This window comes from Anguilla rostrata, chromosome 14 (assembly GCF_018555375.3).
Source record: "Anguilla rostrata isolate EN2019 chromosome 14, ASM1855537v3, whole genome shotgun sequence".
In the NCBI taxonomy this organism is placed as follows: Eukaryota; Metazoa; Chordata; class Actinopteri; order Anguilliformes; family Anguillidae; genus Anguilla; species Anguilla rostrata.
The window spans coordinates 6,292,980-6,310,096 of NC_057946.1; the positions used below are offsets into that span (position 1 = coordinate 6,292,980).

General features: G+C 39.0%; 2 protein-coding genes across 2 annotated transcripts; one reads left to right on the top strand and one right to left on the bottom strand.

Moving 5' to 3' along the window:
• Positions 1–4,619: 4,619 nt before the first annotated feature.
• On the top strand, positions 4,620–8,755 carry LOC135239273 (fructose-1,6-bisphosphatase 1-like). Its single transcript, XM_064307824.1, has 7 exons — positions 4,620–4,858; positions 6,209–6,371; positions 6,488–6,580; positions 6,802–6,942; positions 7,225–7,362; positions 7,608–7,727; positions 8,248–8,755. Exons 1-7 carry the CDS (start codon positions 4,689–4,691, stop codon positions 8,434–8,436), a joined length of 1,014 nt encoding a protein of 337 aa, XP_064163894.1. The 5' UTR covers positions 4,620–4,688; the 3' UTR covers positions 8,437–8,755.
• Positions 8,756–9,594: 839 nt separating this feature from the next.
• Positions 9,595–16,659, bottom strand: LOC135239274 (progestin and adipoQ receptor family member 3-like). The gene is made up of 7 exons (XM_064307825.1): positions 16,462–16,659; positions 15,556–15,781; positions 14,850–15,012; positions 14,099–14,254; positions 13,288–13,485; positions 12,670–12,760; positions 9,595–12,433 (listed from the first exon to the last, which is right to left on the bottom strand). Exons 2-7 carry the CDS (start codon positions 15,738–15,740, stop codon positions 12,291–12,293), a joined length of 936 nt encoding a protein of 311 aa, XP_064163895.1. The 5' UTR covers positions 15,741–15,781; positions 16,462–16,659; the 3' UTR covers positions 9,595–12,290.
• Between the last annotated feature and the right edge of the window lie 458 nt (positions 16,660–17,117).

Here is a 17,117-nt window from a genome sequence, read left to right on the forward strand (position 1 = left end):
TGGCAGGTATCCGGAGCCCTCTGGTGTCAAATATTAATGAATGACACATCATTCTCTAGCTGGGTTGTACCGACTGGACAAAACAAGGACATGCTGTTCTGTTTTATCTCTCTGCACGACTATCATTTCACGCAAAAAAAAGAAGGAACACAAAGCTGGTGTTTCACTGGCAATGGCTGTAGGCCAACGACTGATTCAGTCTAGAAAACGAGGGACTGTTGCCTTTGATAGTGCTGCATTAACTGAACACAATTGGAGGTACAACTGTTGTATTGTCTTATAACACTGAATTTCTAGAGTTGTAATGTTGAAGCGGCCTTGTTTCAGACATCGATTTGAGCAATGGAATATGATGAATAAATGAATAAATAGGCCTACTATATTATTGTAGAGTGCTCATCAAACTTTCAGATACAGTACATTTGTTCCACTGCTGTTAATATATTGGCGATCACTCTAGGCACAATGACATGCACTGCAAAACTCTTTGTACAAGAGTAAATGTGGTGATATTAATCATGTATGGATGGTACACTAAATTCAGCTCATGTGTGACATCTTGTGGCTTTAAAAGGAGGCTCAGAATCATATCTCCTCGTATATTTTGTACCAAGGAGGCATTCTGAAATCACGGAAATGAAAATCAAAATATAATCATTTAATTAAATAAAGGAAAACATAAAAGAACGGTTTTTAGGATGTTGAGTCTTAACTTATGATAAATTAATTTGTTGCAAACAGAGACTATAAAAAATAGGTTGCAAATGACCACTGACTAACCACTGCAGCAAATCTGACTTTAACAAAGTAAACAATGGTTTAGCTTTAGTGTTAGAATTCAAATAAGTATGGAAAATATTCATTTAAAGTGTTCATTTTCTTTCTGGGGTTTCTTATGTTATTTCAGTTTTAGTGCCTGTTTTCAAATGACCCAGACAGTTTTTCTTTTGTTTTTGTTCTTGTTTTGATATTTATAGAAGTCTCTGACAACCTGGCTGGCATTGGAGTATTTTGTGGACTAAAACAAGAAAATATGTTTCATGGACCTGCAGAAAACAGTTTGTGCAGCAATACTACTTCTTCAGAGTTTATTTACAATTATAAGTGAGTTTTTAATATCCTACTGGTAATTCTTTCCTTCTCATGTGGACTACAACATAGGAAATAATTCCAACCAAAAACAAGAATAAACCTTACTTTAAAAAAATAATTAGACGGCTGCTGTACACATGTACAATCCAGCAATACTGTAACAAGCTGTTCTGGAGTCATTTGAAATTAATTTTCTACACCATAAACCAAAAAAGCCATAGAACAGTTTTTATTTTCTATTAAATATGGATCAGTGTGGTGCTTTCTTTAATCATTTAAGTCCCTCTATGCATGCATGAAAGAGAGCCATCACACCCTGGTTCAAGAAATACATTGCAGCACTGCTACTGGCCAGTAGCTGGCAATATTCACACATGTAATGCTTTACTTAAACCCCTCTGTATTTCTGAGGTTAGACTGTTGCGACACATGAGATTATACATTGGTAGCTGAACTGACATTCAACCATGATTGTCAATCATTAAGGGCCATAAGAACACCACTGTTGCAATATTGTTTGCAAAGTGCTGTGTTGTTTTTACAATATGAAGGCCATTTTGGAGATATAAAGGCAGATTTAATTGATTAATCCCATGGGCTACTGTTTGGCATGATGTCATAATTGGCCTCAGCAAGGAACAAACAGTGCATAATGCGCATTCCTCCGAAAGAACTGTTATACAATGCTTAGGCATGTTAATTGTGCAAGCATGCAAAATGGTGTCAGGTTAATATCAGCACCAAAAGGCTAATCCACAGGCATTAGCAATAACATTAACTCGATTATTTTACAAATATTATACAACTTAAATCTATTGGCATATGAACTATGCACATTGTTTTGTTACTAGGCAATTTCAGCTTTGTACATTATTCACTTCTGTAAATTAGGTAATATTGGTAAATATAATAATAATAATTTAAAAAAATAATAAAAAAATTAATAATAATAACAACAATAATAATAATAATAATAATAATAATAATAATAATAATAAACCAACATCAATATTTTACTTTGCAGTCATAGTGCAATTCAAATATCAAGACTTCAGAGGGCTCTGGTTGTCCCTCACACACAATTAACTGAAAATGATAACATGTTGATCCATGACAAAGTTCAAAGGGCCTCTGCTTGTGCAATCCCCTTCAGGCATTTTGTGCAAACATTTCAGAAACTTCCATTGTGAAAGTACGTAGTCCAGGTCTAATGAACTCATCTCCCCTCAGTTGTTTGCCAGGAACTGTTTCATTCACCATTTGAGATGCATACGTGCAGTATTTGACCTTTAAACTAAACTTTGTATATTTACAAAAAAAAAAAAATGTAATTAGTTTCTGTCAATTTTAACAATTATTTGATTTGTGAAGTCAGGATGCTAAAAATATAAAATATGCTTAAAAAAAAAGAAAGAAATATGTGTAATTTAATCTGCATTAAACTGTAAGCTATTTCAAAGAGGCACGTGGAAAAAGGGCAAGTTGTTCTGTTCTGCTCACCCCTCTGAACCTGATCCACTGCATTACTCTCCAAGCATTTAGTAGGGCCTAAAAAAAAAAAAAAAAAACTGGCATCTCCAATACCACCAAAATTTTGAATGTCCAATTCACTAACTATATACAGGCGAGTTAAAATACACCCCCTGTTGCCGGCTCGGGAGTGTGAAGACAACTCGCAGCCACAAGTCACGTATGCACACAGCGGGAGTGGAGGAGACCCAGTCATACCCAATTATGCACAGAGAGCAAGCCACAGGCACCAGAATGGCGAACGAGGGTCATTCAAGTAATGGACTCTGTTATCACCAGCAACTGAATCCTTCCCATACGTCCCCTGGGTTACGCACAGCCAATTGTGCACCGTCCCTGCAGGGCTGCCGGCCACAGTCGGTACTGGCGCGGGCCCAATTTGAGCCAAGACCATGGTGCTCACTTATGCCCCTACACCGATGGCTCGTTCATATACACAAGCGACACTTTTACCGAGGACCGAGTTCAAAGAAAACCATAAACCTGTGTGAATATCCTTTAATTTACACCCAGCTGGCATAAAACCTTATTGCAGCTTCTGATACCATTGCAGTAGGGTTGTGCAGAATACCAATGCTGCTGCAACATTTCAAATGTTCATGTGATGTTTTTTTTTTCGATTTTAAGTTATAGAAACATTGTTTTCTAATTTTATCAGGTTGCAGACATCCTTAAAATGTTTTCTAGCAGAAACAAAGGTATAAGTGTAACCTTTATTACCCCAAAACTGCCAGAAAAGTTGAAGTTTTGGGGTAATAAAAACAAGTACAACTCACATCTATCCCATGCTCCTCGGGCACTCTGAGAGACTGGGATGTATTCTGTCAGTTATACACAGGCTACTATAAGGACGAGGCAGAAACCACCTTACACACTTCCGTGGCCTTGTCATCTTATCTTTACTGGGGCTTTTGCCATTTAAAAGTTCAAAAAGAACAGCAGTCTTCATGAATGAAATTTCTCCACTAAAGCAATGAAGAATTACTTCACACCATTCTTATCAATCAGTATTCTGTCAGATACTTGTAGCTTTATTTTTGAAGGTTCTTCAAGAGGCCGATCTATAGGTTGAACGATTTTTTAAAATCAAGTTGGTGGATAATGATTTAAATGAATTGATCTCATGTTTCAGATTACTTAGACATACTTAGTTTCACTACTTAAGACATATTGTTTCTGATAAATTATAACTACAAGAATGAATATTTCAGTAAAAAGTGTAAGACGAATCTATTTCCCTAGTGGAACTCTCCTTTAATGTATGTGTCATGATTCAGAATATCTTACAACACTCACATCCAAAGCGACATGTAGATATGCAGCATTGTGATGCTGAATTTACAAATAAATGTAAATATAATATCACTTTATGCATCATTATAGGAATTTATTTATTTCTTGTTATCTTGCCAGCTCTATCCCCATGGGAGGAGAAATATGGGCTGTATTAATCACAGGTATCTCCCCATCTACTCTTATCCACACCCACCTGCTTCAGCAGTTGCCTTCTTAATTAGCATGCTAGGGTTTTTCCTCTCCAAATAGTCCATTTTTTTTGAGGAATTGAGTTGACATTATGTTTATTTTTGAGTAATCCTACTGTCAATTCACTGTATTTATTACAAAGGCCAAATGTGAATGTAAACACTAACATGTGGTTAAATACTACTTAGCAGCAACACTGTACAAATGTTCAAATGCTTGACATACAGCCACGGTTAGCCTACTTCCATGCTGACAAAGCTGCGTATTCGCGCAAGTCAGCTTCTACTTAATTACAAGCCTGAAAGAGCCTATTATTGTTGTACCGTCTCGTTGCACTCTGCCTGTGGTGTCTGTTGATCCGTGTGAACTTTGCCCTCTTGTATTTTGCAAAGCCAGATGTGTTCACACACAGCCACTCCTCTCCCTGTGAGGGATTGCACTTCGGATTGGTTTCTGCAGGGACACGCCCCTTTTTCCGCAGGTTTCCGATTCAAAGCTCTTTTTAAAAAGATTCCACCACCTCAGTTACCTCACTCACCTGAGGCGACAATCCACGTGGCTGCTCTCTCCCCGCCATCATCATGTCCGACAGAGGAGCCTTCGACACAAATGTGGTTACCCTCACACGATTCGTGCTGGAGGAGGGGAGAAAAGCCAAGGGGACTGGAGAACTGACAACACTTCTCAATTCAATGTGCACAGCCATCAAAGCAATCTCAAGCGCAGTCAGAAAAGCTGGCATTGCTAATCTGTGAGTAAAGTCTTGAGCTTACCAGTGGCTTGACCTGCCGGGTGGGGGCTGGGGGTGATACAGGTGTTAATAATAATGCATTGATAACAATTACCCTTCATAGTTTCTTTTTTTGGGTGGGGGGTGGGGGGATGAGGGGTTGTCTGCAAAAACAAAATGTAATATTGCATTGTATGAATATAAAACCTACCTTGACATGTTGCATGCAGGTCCCAAAATATCTAGTGGAAACAAACAGAATAAATTATTGCAAACAAAACAACAAAATAACTGTTTGTGCAATTTTAACTATACTTCATAGAAAAAAAAAATGTTGTTCATATCTTGAAACCCAACAGTTGAGTGCTTACTGAAGGTCAGTTGCAGGGGGAAATCAAATATTTACTAAGAGATGAACACTGTCTGCTCAGCAAGTTTTTGCACAACTTTTACGGTCACAGGTCCTGCTTCCATATCTGAGGGGAAAACAACAATCTAGCTGACCCACGTTACTGGGGTTGATCAATGATTCCTGAAGTTTATCACCGTCGTCCACATCAACCAGTTCCACAGATGTCTGGGTGTCCTCCTACTGCATTCACAGTCCGATTAACTTGCATTGCAATGTCATGCCTTTAGTGCAAATTCAGCGAACACAGTGACTTGTTCTTTCACTGGTGTTTGTGCCTTATCACTTGATACCTCGCAAACCTGTAGCGTAACCTGCTTTTCAGGAGTTTTCAGATTTCTGTTCAAGCTGTTCCATTTCCTGAAAGGTGATAGTGAGTTTCCTTAATGGATCATCCAAGATCACTGCATAATATAAGAGATTCAATCAACATTTACCCACAACTTTGTCTAATGAAAATCTTTTTCTTCACAAAACGTTAGAGTTCAGTTTGAGTTACTCAACTCAACTCACCACTCTGAGAGTTGAGTTGAGTAATAACTCTGACTTAACATAGGCCATAGTCATGAGTCATCTGAGTGTATTTGGTGCTCCACAGGATTCTGTCATGACGTGGACAGCGTTTGTACGTAGGACCTGACTAGGTGCATTGTGTGAGGTATTGTAGAGCTAATGTGGAAAAAATGAAACTTAAATGTTTCATGACCTTTTTCCTGTAATAGGAATCTGGTTTAAAATGTAATATGTCACTGCAATATTCCAAAGAGATAGAAAGCCACTTGACGTAAGCCCAACTTGCCGTGGCCACTACCTACTGTTTCTTATAGTACAGCTCCACCTTTTCATACGTTTCATCTGCTTAGGGTGCGATTTCACTCGGAAAATATTTATGCTATGTTCACAGTCCTCTGCCCACATCTGTGATACAATCCACTGATCTCATATTTCCCCTTCTCCTGCAGCTATGGCATTGCTGGGAGCACCAATGTGACAGGGGACCAGGTCAAGAAGCTTGACATCCTCTCCAATGACTTGGTCATTAACATGATCAAGTCATCCTTCACCTCCTGTGTGCTGGTCTCAGAGGAAGATGAAAGGGCCATCATTGTGGAGCCAGAGAGCAGGGTTTGTGTCATATAAGGATTTGTCATGGTCTACCGTAAACCAGTGGACAAAGAAAAGCTTTTGGTTTTACAGTCGCATTTACACTTGTTCCTATTGTCTTTTTATATTTTATCCAGGGTAAATATGTTGTCTGTTTCGACCCTCTGGATGGTTCTTCAAACATTGACTGTCTCGCATCAATTGGAACCATTTTTGCAATCTACAGAAAGGTTTGATTTTGATAAAATATTGTACCACTGGGAATGGTTTGAGTCTTAATCTCAGGTTTCAAGAATTACTAAAGCTTAAAAAAGAAAAGAGAAAATCCTATGGCATTTGAAAATGAAATTGCTACCCAGATGAATGCCATAAAAAGTAAATGTCTTCTTTTCAACTCCAAATATATCTTCTCTTGTCATGCTTTTTGTAATCAGACGCACTTGTGCCCTAGACAACAGACGATGAGCCAAATGAGAAGGATGCCCTACAGTCTGGCAGGAACATTGTGGCAGCTGGGTATGCCCTGTACGGTAGCGCTACCATGATGGTGCTGTCTACGGGCCAGGGGGTCAACTGCTTCATGCTGGACCCTGTAAGTTCTGATCTTTTTTCATTACACAATAACCACATCTATACACAAAGCACACCATGTCTACCCGAACCTTTACAGTTCATAATCCACATGCTAATCTAGGAGTTGAATTACATGTTATTTGATGATTATTTTTGTCTCCAAATTCTCTACCGCTCTGCAGTGCACCCAACACTCAGTTAGCTCATCTCTTCGATAGATTTCATTTGCATTTAATGATTCTGCGTGGTTTCGGTACAATGGGTACAAAATGATTCTTCATTCATATCATTTTCACCTTAGGCAATTGGTGAGTTCATTCTCGTAGACAAGGATGTCAGGATAAAGAAGAAGGGCAAGATCTACAGCCTCAATGAAGGCTACGCCCAGTACTTCGACCCTGCTGTCACAGAGTACCTGAGAAAGAAGAAATTCCCTGAGGTAGTGTAACATTTGTATAATTTTCTAGCCATTGTTCTGTTTCATGTATTTTCCATCCAAATGAGGACATTTACATCCATACTTTTTTCCACCATAAAAATATAACACTTATGACTGAAATTCAGTTCAGCTCTCTCATTACTGCACTGGAACTGCATTAGCATTGAGACCACGGCCACTGAACTGGGGTGATGAGTTTTTAGGATGTAGTGACTGAAAGTGTGCACATTTTTCCGGATATTCAGGATGGCAGCGCCCCCTACGGTGGGAGGTATGTGGGCTCAATGGTAGCAGATGTACATCGGACACTAGTGTATGGAGGCATTTTTCTGTACCCAGCCAATGTCAAGAGCCCTAAGGGCAAGGTAAGAATACCTTCTGCCACATAAAATGTTAGAATCACAAAAATAAACCTGGTTAAGACAGAATTCCGTCTAAAAAGAATATTTTAAATAATTCAGGAAATACATCTTTATAAAATATAATTTTACTGCTGTTGTCTTTGGACGTCAGTAGATTTCACCTCATTAAGTTGTGCAGGTTATAAACTGATGTGTACCAACATTTAATATAAATGAAACTTGCACAATCTTTTATACTTTATGTAGCAGTATTTTCTTACCATCACAGACTTACAGTATGAGTCTTAAAATAAAGTCTGCTTACATAGATACTTTGGACAAGGGTTAGTTTCAGTTCCCAGCCCTCCAATTACTGCCCTTTTTTCCATTAACAATAACCTATATATTTCTTAATAGATACCGTGTAATAGTTTTACATGTATACCCACTAAGTAGAAGTATAAGTTTTCTTTAAAGCTTGTAAATGCAAAATAAGCCGCCTATTAGAGGGGGTGCAGTAAGACTCGCCTATTTCACTGGCTAGCTGAGGCTGCTGTACGAGTGCAACCCCATGGCCTACATCATGGAGCAAGCCGGTGGGATGGCCACCACCGGGAACATGAATATTCTGGACATCCAACCCGAGTCCATCCACCAGAGGGCGCCAGTGGTGCTGGGCTCCCCTGACGACGTGCAGGAGTACATCGCCATCTTCAAGAAGCACGTCCAGTGAGCAGTTTCCCCCACACAGCACGGGCCCCTGACCACAGACCAAGAGCAGGAACGCACAACAAGGAATTGGGACAGGGACGTCCTCAGAATTCAGTCAAGCTAACATGAGTTTCATTACATCACAACTGTACCATGCAATCATGTCTGATTCACATCGGGATTCAATTCTCTGCACTGCATTCTTCAGAACATACAACCAAATTTAACAGAAGGAGCGTTTATCACTTCTGGGCACTAAAGATTACACTTAAGATGTGAAGGTTCATCTGTTGGTAACTTGTTGGCTTGTAGGATATTGTGAATAAAAACATGAAAACGTGCATTTGACATTTTTATTTTGCTAGTTACTTACTGTACTGTTGAATTAATCTGAAAACAGGTGTTCATTGCTTTTCTCGAATTGGTAACAGATCGCAAAGCTAAAGTTGTGGGGAGGTTTACACATAAATGATATTTGTAGAGAAAAAGAATACAATAGATTTACAAAGACTTAAAGACTCTCAATTTATGTTCAATTGACAATGATTGCTGCCAAGCTAAACCTAGATTTGTAGATTCTTATTCACACGTTTTTTCTATTTTTGCACCTGGCCTAAGTATAGTAACTCCCCAGAAAAAGGTGCCTCTGTGGACATACTCAGAGCTGTTTAGGGCAAGTTTAGTTGAAAGGATCCAAGTAGCCTAAAACTATTGAAATGTAGTACATAGCATTTTGGCTAGGCACCAATTTTGGAAGGCAAAAGCTTTTGCCAATTCAGTCAACCAAATGAGTGCCATGAAATACTATTTAGCATCTATTTTACTAGACAGGAACAAATATCAAAATGTCCATTGTTTTTTTACTGAGTTTCCCTTTCATTTTTCAATGCTTTTGGGTTCAAATGGCAATACCAAAGTTTAAAACACAGTCATCTTTGTAAACTGAAAATTAGCTCCATCTGTTGGCCACACACTAGATTCTACCCATTAAAAAGGTAAACTTGTAGGTAATTGCCCACCGGTAAAGAATGGCTTTTCCAATTGAAAGCTTCAAAAGCTTGAGCTTCAGAATATTGGGGCTGTGGTCTGTCTGGGCAGGTCACTCATTTATTTAAAGGGGACGTTCTTCGAAAATTTCAGGTACATCTATCATTAAGAAATGAGGTATTCCAATCACAGCAAGAGTGGAAAGACAATGTGCCCTTTTTATTCAGTGTCCAGTTTCAAAACAAATATTTGTCATTCTAAAACATTTTACAAAAGTTTAACACAACCACATCTGTTTACATACAGCACTGTAGGCATACAAGAGGCTCAACTAACAGATAAAATGCACAGTCAGATTTGCATTTGTGTTGCTTCACAATTTTTCACAGTCAAGCAGTCTTTTAAATAAATGATGAGGGGTGAAGGGGAACTTAAGCCTTTCTTCAAAATCAGCCATTTTTGCTTACATTGCCCATGTAATGTAGTTCCCCCAAAATGTAGCCCCAAAACATTTACAAATAAATAAATTCTTAGTTAAGCAAAATGGTAACTATGCAAAACTTTGTGTAAAGGTATGCATGTAATTTAACAATTACTTTAACAATAACAATTACTTTGCAGGCATTAATAAAATTGTGTTAAAATGTTATTATACTTATTATAGCAATGCAAAAAAAAAAAAAAAATCCTAATAAATCCAATAAGATTTATTCCAATTGATATGATTGCAATTTCCGATATTAAACAGTTGGAAACTGACCAGTATTGACCACATAATAAATAAAACACGCTCTTGACAGTTTATGTTCCAGTGTTTTGAATCTTGGTAAAACTGTTTCCACTTGATCTCACTGAATAACAAGGCTCAACATATAGCAGCTACAAACGTAATGCATCTTAAACCAAAGAAATCAGAAACTGATGTAGAGAAAGCACTGGGGTGAAATAACTACAAAAAAACAAAAATTTACTCAAAGTATCACACCAAATTAAACAAACATTACATTCACATATATCAAGTTTAAATACTGAACAATGACAGCTCTTATATAGTATACATACTTACATAAATTGCACATAACCCCTAAGGGTTGAAAGTGATCGTAGGCAGCAAAGAGGTCATTTAATATGTAGCATTCAGGCAGTTCATGCACAAACAACAAAACATGTAAACAGCTAAGACACTGTTCTCTGTGTGGGTATGTACAGTTTTACAGGTTAAGGCAACGGGAATCATTATCTACACAAGATCCAACTATCCTATCTGGAGCCCCAGGCTCCGAACCAGAATGTTGGTAAGGGTTGATCCCCACAAAAGGATTTCCTTTGCTAAAATCAGTGACATTTTGATTTGCAAATAGCAGTAGGTGTACCTCACTGCTCAGTGTGTAGCAATGGAGAACAGGACAACCATTGTCTTGACCAATGATTGTACAGTGTGTATGTGCGTGATCACAGTCTTAACAGGGACTGAATGTCTTAGTAATGAAGTATCTACAAATGGAGAATAAAAAAAAGTAAAATCAAGAACTTGGTCCATTTATAAATTAAACAATGTAAAAGAAATGGTTTCCAAGGATACTGACCAAGGCAAACATTGTAGTTTATGGCATCCTCGAGCAGAAACCACATTCAAAAGAAAATACTTCAAACAGACTTCAAGGCTATCTAGGGAACTGCCACAACTAAATTTTCTTCCTGACTCATGCAATTTTGAAGGATACTGTTTATTTAACAATAAAAAAGGTTAAATTATTATATGATATTAAGAGACAATGCCGTTACCAGTGTCAAAACGAATAACATGAAGAGAAACAGGATGTAGTAAAACACAATACAAAAAACCCCAGCTTTTTTTCAATAAAAGCAGGACAAACAATAGGTTTAAATAAATACAGTATGCAGAAGAGTGTAAATTGGACGCGGATTGTGTCAGCATCAAGTACTGTATATACTGTGCATTTCACAATTTTCATTTCAGTCAGTTCAACTTCACAAATTTAGTAACTATATGTTTAAATAGTATTGGTGCAACACACCCAAATACCAAATCACAGTTCATTACAGGAGAGGCAATCCAAGGACACTTGTACTTGTGAACTTCCTTGCACTCGGCATAATGCCATTTCAATGTGGACCGCATATTTTGAATGGACACTTCATAGTAAAACCTATCACAGATACAGGCTTCCAGGTATACAGGTTGTGCAGAGCACACACAGAGACATAAAGCATGATCTTGAAATAGCTGAATGACTAAATTATACCAAAGTACGCACACCATTGCAATTGAGCCAGTTGTACGTTCCATGCGTGTGACTGGCCATGATTCAAAACAAAATGCCTTCTGGGCATTTTGATTTCAATAATACATTTTCTACAATTATAATAAAATACTGTACACATTTCAAACCTGCATTTCTTTCTTGTTATAACACATACTTAAACGTTTGCTGTAACAGTCAACGTGACTCCCGTGCTTCCATTACAAATTCTAAGCTGAGACATTACCATCTTAACTATGGAGTTCACTATATAAATAACTATATATAATATAATGACAGCACTGTGTTGCTTGACCAATTGACCAAACTGAAAGGCAAGTAAAATAACTGCACTTTACTTTGGATCACTTCATTCCTGAAGTGTCCCACCCATTTAAAAAAATGAGCACATTTACACCATGTCAACAACTAGTCCATTCTCAAATGGTAACTTAAACATCTTGATATCTAGGCTCATTTGGACAGGAGGCAAACTATACCTTCACCTTCAGAAAAGACCATTGTTTCAGAATAATTGAAAAAAATATGGGGATGGGGGGGGAGCAACCTCCCCAGAGACCTGTGTGTCGCGTGGGGGCAACACCGTCGGCCATGCCATGAGGTGCTAACCGCTTTGGGAGTACTCTGGGCAGGGCTGGCTGTGGCGAAAGTGCATTATGGACACGGCGGTCTGGTGCCACCAGTAAAACATCAGCACCACCAGGATGTGCCACAACTGATGACTGGCACCAAGGTAATTCAGCTGCCCTGTGAAAGCCAAAGACGTTCATTTTATTTCAAATACTGTTAAGACTGATTTGCACACGGTATGATTAGCCTACATTCAGAACAAGGACAATCTTCCACTGTGTCCATGGTTCCATAGTGTCATAAAAACCTTACATATTGACATGAAATACCATGCGAGAACACCTTCTGAATTGAGTTACAACTGAGTGCATATATACAGAACGTTCTAAAAAGAAACGTCAATGCATACATACCTGGAAAATAGCGCTCAGGAACTTTGGTGATATAGAAAATAAAGGCTGTTGCAGCTATCAAATACATGACCAAAACACGAGGCAAGAACTCCTGTAGAGAAAGGAACAAAACTGTAAGCAGGCGGGCAGATAAAGACTTTAAAACCTAGGTATTCAAACTCGAGGACCCACCGTATGCCGGTTTTCATTCCAACCGCAATAGCAGTCGCAGAATTTGAAGGACCTCTTTATTTTTATTAGGTGTTTTTCAGGTTTAGAGGGATTACTTACCCTCTTAAGCAACCTTATGTCAGAAATAGCTATGCATGCCACGAAGAATACAGAAAAACCAAGCTCACAATCTGCTTATTGTGCTGTATTGCAAACAACTGCTAAAAAGAGGTTACAAAATTATTTAACGGATCACGTTAAAGACTGACCTGAATCAACAGGCTCCAAATTGGTGAAGGTGGGGACACAAGGCCACTAAAACTAACCATTTAATGTCCTTAGTTGCTGTTAACTGAATGGCAGCAAAACCTTTGGTCCACCAGGACTGGGACTGTCTTTACCATCCCTATATAAAGGGAGTCGACCATGCTGATGACTCTGGGGATGAATAAGATCCATCTGCCTCACCTGGACAATGGCAGCCCCAAAGCCGCCGTTGATCCACACCCAGTGGGTGGCAGGGATGACTCCGTATCCGGCTACCGAGCAGAAGATGATGGTGCGCAGCTGATGCCAATCCTGCGTGAGGTAATGCGGGTGGATCTGGGCGAAGAAGACCGTCAGGATCATGGCCAACACTGTGATCAGGTACACCTGCCTCCAGTACTGGTAAGAGAGACAAATGTTTTCAGTCAACGCACCAAACAACTTAATTTATTTCCCAATATTAAAACAAATAAAAGGGAGAAAAAAATTAAATACATTTTTAATAAGGATGCCAACCGAACGCACAAAACAGCAACAAAATAGATATGGGAAAGACAGTGTTACCTGCCCTAGATCTTCATCACCAATAAATATAAGAAAAAGATAATAGGCTAAATATAATCAGGGGCCGCATTAATGCAGGATTCTGCTTTTTTATGTAGAAAGAGGCAGGGGAAAAAAATACACGGCATTCTATAAACGCAGCTATTCTGAGGTCTTTTTTTAAGATTACAACAGGCCATGACCCAGACTTGAACCACCACAACATAATTACTCCTGTTTCTTTAAGCCATTCATCATCTACGTCTGTCTTTCATTTTGTTCAGAGAACATAATATTTACGGACGCAGTAGCATTGAAAGATTCAAAGAAAGCGCTTAATATGATCAAAAAGTCGAAAACGATTTGTCACGCACAACCATTCTTTATGCTTGAAGGTTCACATAGTCCTGCAGGTGTACCAGTGCCCAGTTGGAAGGGTTCTCACTGCTTTCACAGAGGGTTAACTTACACCATTGCAGTAAAAGGCGTAGAAGACTCCTGGGACATAACAGCCGAGGATCCCGATGGAGATTCCAGCGTAGTCCAGTGCCATCCAGCGGCGACTAGTCTTCTCCGACCGGTGGCAGCAGAACAGGTGATAGCCAACCGAGCACAGCATGCACACCTGAACGCAACAAAGAGACTTTGAGAAGGACGAGCCGAGCAGGCTCCATCAGGACTTGAGGAGCAACTGCATTTGAAGGGTGTTTGTAGAATCAACTTAATCTTGTTTGATCATTATGATTCCAAAAAGTCAAGACAAAAATCAGGTTATGAAATGACACACAAATGATTACAGGAAAAAGCATTTTCCTGGCCAATGCAAATAACCCTTAATATGAATGATATGGCATAGCTCACAGTAGCTGCTTCCAACTGGAATGTATTTGCATAACCAACGTGATTTATATTTTCATTAATCAAGTCAATGCACTTCTCATACATTACATCTGGAGAAAAGCATCTGTTAAATAAAATGTAATGTACATAACCAAAGCAATAGATTTGGCCAAACGATAAGCAAACCAAATCATCAAGGACAACCTATGGTAAATATACGCAACCTCATGCAGACAAATAATGTGCCAGTGTACAAGACTACTTATACATTATCTCCAATTTCCAAGTACTCTTTATGGCATTAAACCAGTTCTCCTCAGGGAACATGGAAACAATAACACGATGCAAAGCAAGGCCCAGTGCACAGCGCAGGGCCACACCTGAAAGCAGAAGAGCCCTATGGAGTAGATGACGTAGTCCTCTCTGGAGGCCCCAGCTGTAGGCAGCACTGCGGTCATGTCGTACAGCCCCAGGGAAAAGAAGAGGATGAAGCCCAGCAGGTGACTCCAGATGTTCACCGTTTCATTGGACAGGATGAACAGGCTAGAAGCAGAAAGCCCAAAATTAGTACCTCACTTATCCCAAAATCATTGAAAGAAATATCATAATTTCAGGAGCAGAATCCTTATCTTCCCTAGTACTAATTGCTTCAACAATTGAACCAACATGGATGCAAAGAAGACGTAGTCACATATTTGGGCGACTTAGCTTTGTCTTGAAAGTGCATTTGCAAAATGCACTGAAAAATAACTGAATGCCAGACAGACCTGCAAATGGGGAAAAGTTGCTTAACTATATTAGTTTTGGCCAACAGTTGGCAACTTCTGTTTTAGTTAGGTTATACTTTATTGACCCAGTGGGCTAATTTTCCCTCTGCATTTGACCCATCCTAGCCACATAGGAGTAGGGGGCATACAGAGTCCGGGGAACAATTCCAATTCCAGAGGCCAGTGCCTTGGTCAAGGGCAACATAACCTGACACAGTCTTTGTTTGATGCTCTTTGGTTAACAAAAAAAATTGGGGACATTTATAGAAGCATTTAAATGAAAATAATAATAATAATAATAATAATAATAATCACTCACCTTTTAATGCAAAGCTTTGACGGTAGGTGAGCTCTGTATCCATCTGTGATGTAGGGGTTACTTTTCAAGAAGACCGGAATTTGTTCGTATGTGTACAAACGGATTCCCCGCGGAACAAGCACAGGCCAGTATTGGTAGCTTCCCAGCTCTATGTAATGGGCACTCTTCAAAAGCTTTTGAGGCATGGTGATCCGACCTGTCAGTTACAGTATGGCACACGGATGGGCTGGAAAACACAAGTGATAAAACACAGGATCCAAAATCACCTTCTTGTTCGCGTGAAACCTTTAAAGTGTAACGTTAAGTTCGCAATGTTAATGGATATGCTAGCAATAGCAAAATCGCTAGCTAAGGTATCAAACCGTCGTTTTCCACAACTTGCATCTCAAACAATTAACCCCCGTTAACACAGTGAGCGATTTGGTTGACCAGTTGCCGGAAGTCCATTCATTCTCTATGTAGCTAAGCGACAATCAGCAACCCGAGCAACTGATCGAGCCCTTCTTCTCTTAACTACGGTCGTCTCGATGCAAGCACGTTATGAACGATAACGTTGGGATCAGGTAGCCTACTAACCAGCAAGCTAAGATTCTAAAAAAGACAATGTTATAATGTTCTTTTCTAACACAACGTTAGCCTACAATACTTGGCTTACAAGAGCAGCAGCGTATGCAACTATAATTGGGTTGACAAAATATGGCAAACTAGCAGCACAGTTTGTTACATATATATAGTTAAATGACGTTACTTCGCTTGACGAGCTTATATAATTAGCTGGCTGGCTTCTCGTTGCCTTGCCATGCCACAGAAACCTACGAAACCAACGTTAGTCTAGTTTGCTAACCAGCTAGAACTCACAGTGGCATCTTCCTGTATCACCAGATTTTGGAAGAAGAATGAACTTACCTTACTTAGTCTGTACAAACTGTATGCACATGCAGTAGCCTTTGTATACGTATGACCCGAAATAATTTAATAACTCCCAGACACCTGGTTGATAAATTGACTATTAACTCAAACAACTTTATCCTCCCTAACTACACTAAGCTAACTCACTAGCTAGCTACTAGCTAGCAAGCAAACTGGCCAACACGACCATGGTGTTTTTCAATGGTGTTTCAGGATTGTAAATAACTTGCACTACCGCCACCTACTGATGTGGAGTGGAATAGTGGTTTAATGCGTTCCTGATTCCCGCACGATTTCATGCATTTATATGTGAAGATTACATTTTTATTCATAAATGTATTCATACACAAGGCAGCTGTTCGGGATGAAGCTGGAGTGGATGTGACAAATCCAAAATTCCACAAGATGATCATCCCATTACTGTACAAGCCAGTACATCAGAATGCTTTGCTTTATCAATACTTTCAGTCATGTAGTGTACATCTGCAAACACACATTTTGATTTTCTGAAGAGTATACCATAGTTTGTCAACCAATTTGGTTGCTTCTTTTGCTTTTTGCATTTACTTCTGATACTGATGCATGATTTGCAGGCTATTCATTAAATCAATAAGAGATGTGTGATGAAATATATATGCTATGTCTGGGTCATG

What these genes read in the sequence shown, in the direction of transcription:
- LOC135239273 (XM_064307824.1), top strand. Translation starts at nt 4,689, where the DNA reads ATGTCCGACAGAGGAGCCTTCGACACAAATGTGGTTACCCTCACACGA. An exon ending in ACTGCTTCATGCTGGACCCT is followed by an intron (nt 6,943 to 7,224) that starts GTAAGTTCTGAT and finishes TTTTCACCTTAG; the next exon opens with GCAATTGGTGAGTTCATTCT. An exon ending in TCAAGAGCCCTAAGGGCAAG is followed by an intron (nt 7,728 to 8,247) that starts GTAAGAATACCT and finishes TTCACTGGCTAG; the next exon opens with CTGAGGCTGCTGTACGAGTG.
- LOC135239274 (XM_064307825.1), bottom strand. Translation starts at nt 15,740, where the DNA reads ATGCCTCAAAAGCTTTTGAAGAGTGCCCATTACATAGAGCTGGGAAGC. An exon ending in ACGCCTTTTACTGCAATGGT is followed by an intron (nt 13,486 to 14,098) that starts GTAAGTTAACCC and finishes CTCTCTTACCAG; the next exon opens with TACTGGAGGCAGGTGTACCT. An exon ending in TTGGGGCTGCCATTGTCCAG is followed by an intron (nt 12,761 to 13,287) that starts GTGAGGCAGATG and finishes CTTTCTCTACAG; the next exon opens with GAGTTCTTGCCTCGTGTTTT.